Source organism: Chinchilla lanigera, unplaced genomic scaffold, assembly GCF_000276665.1.
Source record: "Chinchilla lanigera isolate Chin_1 unplaced genomic scaffold, ChiLan1.0 scaffold00088, whole genome shotgun sequence".
NCBI classification, from domain to species: domain Eukaryota; kingdom Metazoa; phylum Chordata; class Mammalia; order Rodentia; family Chinchillidae; genus Chinchilla; species Chinchilla lanigera.
In genome coordinates this window covers 138,244-143,112 of record NW_004955489.1, presented here as the reverse complement: position 1 = coordinate 143,112, position 4,869 = coordinate 138,244, and the positions used below count along the sequence as shown (strand labels likewise).

Sequence of the window (4,869 nt, the reverse complement as noted above, 5' to 3'; positions counted from 1 at the left end):
CCGGCGCGGAGGGAAGCGGGGCGCCGAGCGCCAGGCCGGGCGGGGACGCGCTCATCTCAAGCGGGCGGCCTGGAGGAGCCCTCTCGGCCGAGAGGCGGCAGAGAGGGACGAAACCACCCCAGCGGGACTTCGGCAGGTCTCGATCGGAACCCCGAGCCCGCGCCCGGAGGAGGGCGCGCGCCACAAGGCCGGCACAGTCCGCCCGGCTTGCCTGGAGGAGGCGGGCGCACGGCGTTTGCCTGGCCGCGGACTGGCGCTGCCCGTGCTTCTAGTCGCGGATTGATCCTTTCTGAGCTCCGGCCTCGGATTGGCCCTTTCCGAGCTTCCGGTCGCGGATTGGTTCTCGCCGAGCTCCCGGCCGCGGATTGGCCCTCCTTCCGGCCACGTTGCTTGTTGTGGGCCAGCCGCCCGCGTCTTTCTCGGTGAGAGGGTTCGCGGGCCCGCCCAGGAGCAGTGGCAATCCGCTGTCGCCCCTCACGCGGCCTGGAAGTCCTCGGGTCCGGCTCCTTCGGCGGGCTGCTCGCGAAGCCTCCCTCCCCTCGCCCTTCCTCTAGCGGCGTCTCTCGCCCGCCAGCATGAGCGTGGGCTTCATCGGCGCGGGCCAGCTGGCCTGTGCGCTGGCGCGGGGCTTCACGGCCGCCGGTGAGCCGCGGGCCGGCCTGGTCTGCACAGCCCCCAGCACCTGCGTGCACGCGTGCAAGAGTGAACAGAAAGGGACTTTGCGCCCCGGGGGAGCGCGACTTCGTGTCATGCCCGTGTCACCGATTGCGTGAGTGTGGCAACACGGGGCGAGCGTCCCCAGTCAGAGAGCCCTGTTTATTTGCAGGTATCCTGTCTGCTCACAAGATAATAGCCAGCTCCCCGGAAATGGACCTGCCTACGGTGTCTGCGCTCAGGGTAGGTGGGGCGCAGCGGCGCGCAGAGGGCGGAGGACCCCGGGCTGGCCTTCTCTGGCACTGACTTGCCTTCAGAGTCATCGCCATCCTGAGTGAGGCGGGCGCCCACAGGCAGGCCGGCTTGGGCAGATCCAGACCTGGGGTGGTTGCAGGACTGGCGGAGATAGTTATAGGTGGAAAGCGTCCGCATCGCAGGAGCCTAATGAGGACTCGTGTTTCTTCATCAGCCGTGTGTTCTTGACGTGCTCGGCCACGCTGAGGTCGTTTCCTCATTTACAGTAGCCACCGTGCAGGTGTCCTGACACATGAGTGTGTGTACTGAGAAAGAACCTGGCAGATGAACTGTTCCTGCCTCCAAAAGCACAGTTCCAGATCTTCCAAAATCTGGGCGGTGTAGGAGAGGTGGCTAAGGAGGCAGGTGACAGGCGCCCTCTGTGCCTAGGGGGTGCCCTGACATGCTAGCACTGGAGGTCTTTCCACTTGGGTCCACGGACAGCCCATGTAGTCTGAGTTGAGTGGTCCGGGTTAGAATGAGGCCCCACCCAGCTCTGCTTCCACCCCAGGCGCTAGCATTTCCTTTTTCCTTTTGCCTGCACCCTGCCCACCAGGAGCCTTCTTAGCTGTGGGAGAGGTGCCTTGCCTATCAGGTTGGTGAGGGTGAGGGCAGGCGGAGAGAAACTTGCCATGCCCATTACTCCACGTACTCAGCAGCAGGAGTGGAAAACTGTTGCCTGGGGTGTGGGTGGGGTGGTGGGGAACCCGAGGGCACAGGGCAAGGAATTGTGGTTGCAGCCACCACGTGGGCTTGGCAGGAGGAGCTCAGTTCTTCTGAGAGGCTCCGGCTTCACTAGGCTGCCAGCACTGTCTCTCAGCCTGTCTGTCTCTTCCTGTAGAAGATGGGTGTGAACCTTACCCGCAGCAACAAGGAAACTGTGCGGCACAGTGACGTCCTGTTCCTGGCTGTAAAGCCGCACATTATCCCCTTCATCCTGGATGAGATTGGGGTGGACGTGCAAGCAAGGCACATCGTAGTCTCCTGTGCGGCCGGTGTCACCATCAGCTCTGTGGAGAAGGTGCGCATCTCAGCGTTTGAGTGAGAGGAAGGCGGCCTGGGAGTGGCCGTTGATGGGTGGAATCTGTGCCCTGGCCACTCACTTGGCTCTCTGTGTTGCTTTAGAAGCTAATGGCATTCCAGCCGGCCCCCAAAGTGATTCGCTGCATGACAAACACACCTGTGGTGGTACGGGAGGGTGCCACCGTATATGCCACTGGCACCCATGCCCTGGTGGAGGATGGGCAGCTCCTGGAGCAGTTGATGAGCAGCGTGGGCTTCTGCACGGAGGTGGAGGAAGACCTGATCGATGCTATCACCGGGCTCAGTGGCAGCGGGCCTGCCTATGTGAGGCCTTCACCCCCACTCACTTGCCTGTGGGAGGCCTAGGCACGCAGCAGGAGGGGAGGGCAGGCAGGCTTGGGCTGGGGGCAGTGCCTTCCCTTTGGAAAGGCTTGTGGCTGGCTGGAGGGGGAAGCTGACCTTGGAGCTAGTTCTACTCATCTCAAGGGCAGAACCTGAGGAGAGCCAGGAGTGCCCACTCCCCCAGCTCAATGAGCATCTTCTTAGGCATTCATGGCCCTGGACGCACTGGCTGATGGTGGGGTGAAGATGGGTTTGCCACGGCGCCTTGCAGTCCGACTGGGGGCCCAGGCCTTGCTGGTCAGTGTCTTCCCTGCATGTATGGGAGCAGGGTGTGGGATGGAGTTTCTCTTGGGGTGCCAAGCTGGGGATGGGTTGGTTGGGATTGGCCAGGAGCAGGGGATTTGGGGTAGCTTGTCCCAGTGTGCACTGGCAGCTTTTTCCTCTAATGCTCCTTTGTTTTTCGTTTTTTCTTCCAGTACCAGGAGTCAAACTCATGACCTTGTGCTTGCCAGGCAGGCGCTTTGCCGCTGAGCTAAATCCCCAGCCCCTCTAATGCTCCTTTGTGCCATAGGGAGCTGCCAAGATGCTGTTGGACTCAGAGGACCATCCAGGCCAGCTCAAGGACAATGTTTGCTCTCCTGGGGGAGCCACCATTCATGCCCTGCACTTTCTAGAGAGCGGGGGCTTCCGCTCTCTGCTCATCAATGCAGTTGAGGCCTCCTGTATCAGAACACGGTGGGCTATTTCATGTCCCTGGCCTGGGCTGGGTACCATCTTGTGGTTCTTTTTTTTTTCTGCTGCCTTGGGTCCTTTTAGTAGGGCTGGAGTCTGTTAACTTTTTTGCCCTATATTCCATCATTGGAATGCCAACCATTTGGGAGTTAATGGTAGTTATATCCTGTTGGTCAGAGTTGTTACCAAGATCTGATTTTTCAAATTCAAAAAATTGCAACCTTCCTCATAAATGGGCAGCATGACTTACTATAGTTTGTTTAGCTAAGAGGTTTGTAGGCCTTATGTAATTCTGGGTTTACCTGTGATGTGCAGATGGGGAAGTTCAAGTCAAACAGTTGACAGGTGATGGAGGTGGATTCAGCTTTAAGTCTCTGACTTGGAACTAATTCACTGCCCCTTCTCATGATTGGGTACCACTTGAGCTCCATGTGTAGCTCAGATCACATGAGATAAGGCTTAGTTAAATAGTTTTTTTTTTTTTTTTTTTTTTGTCTTTTTGAGACAGAGTCTTGCTATGCAGTTCAGGCTGGCCTTGAGCTTACTTTGTAGCCCAGGCTGGTCTCAAACTTGCAGCAATCCTCCTGCCTCAGCCTCCCGAGTGCTGGAATTATAGGTGTATGCCTCCATGCCCGGCTTAAATAGTATTTCTGTGAAGCTCGTGGGAGTGTTTGGCTTGGGATTCTAATTTTTGGTGAAGTCAAATTAAGGGTCTGAGGCTGTGTGAATGGGGAAAACTCAAAGCTCTGTCTGCAAGGCTTATTTCCTTTCTTGAATCTGTCTGGGACTTTGCAGGGAGCTGCAGTCCATGGCTGACCAGGAAAAGATCTCCCCAGCTGCCCTAAAGAAGACCCTGCTGGATAGAGTGAAGCTGGAATCCCCTACGGTGTCTACGCTGCCCCCCTCCAGCCCAGGAAAGCTCCTTACAAGGAGCCTGGTCCCAGGAGGCAAGAAGGACTAAGGCACCCTGTGCCCTGTTTGCTGTGACCCAGAGCCCTCGGCAGAGCTCCTAGCTGTGCAGGCAGGGGCACACCCAGGTATTTCAGGTCCCGGTGATAAAAACTCAAATTTCTTCACACCAAGCAACTCCAGTTTCTTTTCTGGTCCTGTGTAGGAAGATGCTGTGAAGGGGTGTTTGTCACTGGAAGCCAGGTACAACCTTGCACACCTCCCTCTGGTGGCAGAGAGAGGGGCTGGTAGCTGAGTCAGTGCCTGGCTTGGTAAGAAGGTCTGGAGTCCAAGACAAATCAGTTTGACACCAAAGCAAGGAGATGAGAGGGAAAAAACATGACAGAATTCTCTAAATTGATACTGGAGAAGTGAGCAATTAAGAATTGTTCTCACCACAAGTATATGGCATTAGATAGTGCTTGTGTTCGATTCCTATTTCATGGCTGTATCATTTAGAAAGTATTATCTAGTGCTGAGTTTAGCTGCTTTAATAAAGTTTAGTTTTCTGCTTTTCTTATGCTTTGTCATCAGTTGTTGTTCTAGAATACTCAAGATGCTTATGAGATCCTTTCTGCATGGATAAGAAAAAGCACAGGGTTGGGCTCTGAGAGCTATAAGGACTGTGCTCCAACTCAATCCTCAGATACTATGTTTATGTTTGTATTTTTTTGCAGAGTACTGAGGACTCTATTCAGAGCCTTCACAGGCTACATCTCAGTCGTTTGTAAATATTTTAATTATTTATTTATTATGAGACAAGGTCTCATTATATAGTTCAGGCTGGCCTTGAACTCACTGTGGAGCCCAGGCTGGCCTTGAACTTGCACCGATCCTTCGGCCTCAGCCTCTCAAGTGGTGGGATTACAGGTGTGT

At 55.6% G+C, this 4,869-nt stretch overlaps 1 protein-coding gene across 1 annotated transcript; it reads left to right on the top strand.

Moving 5' to 3' along the window:
- Pycr2 (pyrroline-5-carboxylate reductase family, member 2) lies at positions 1-4,513 on the top strand (the record flags this gene model as incomplete). Its single annotated transcript, XM_005404488.2, is given in 7 exon segments — positions 1-642; positions 827-897; positions 1,790-1,969; positions 2,074-2,295; positions 2,518-2,610; positions 2,885-3,048; positions 3,841-4,513. Coding segments are annotated over 7 exon segments (963 nt in total). The 3' UTR covers positions 4,007-4,513.
- Positions 4,514-4,869: the final 356 nt, after the last annotated feature.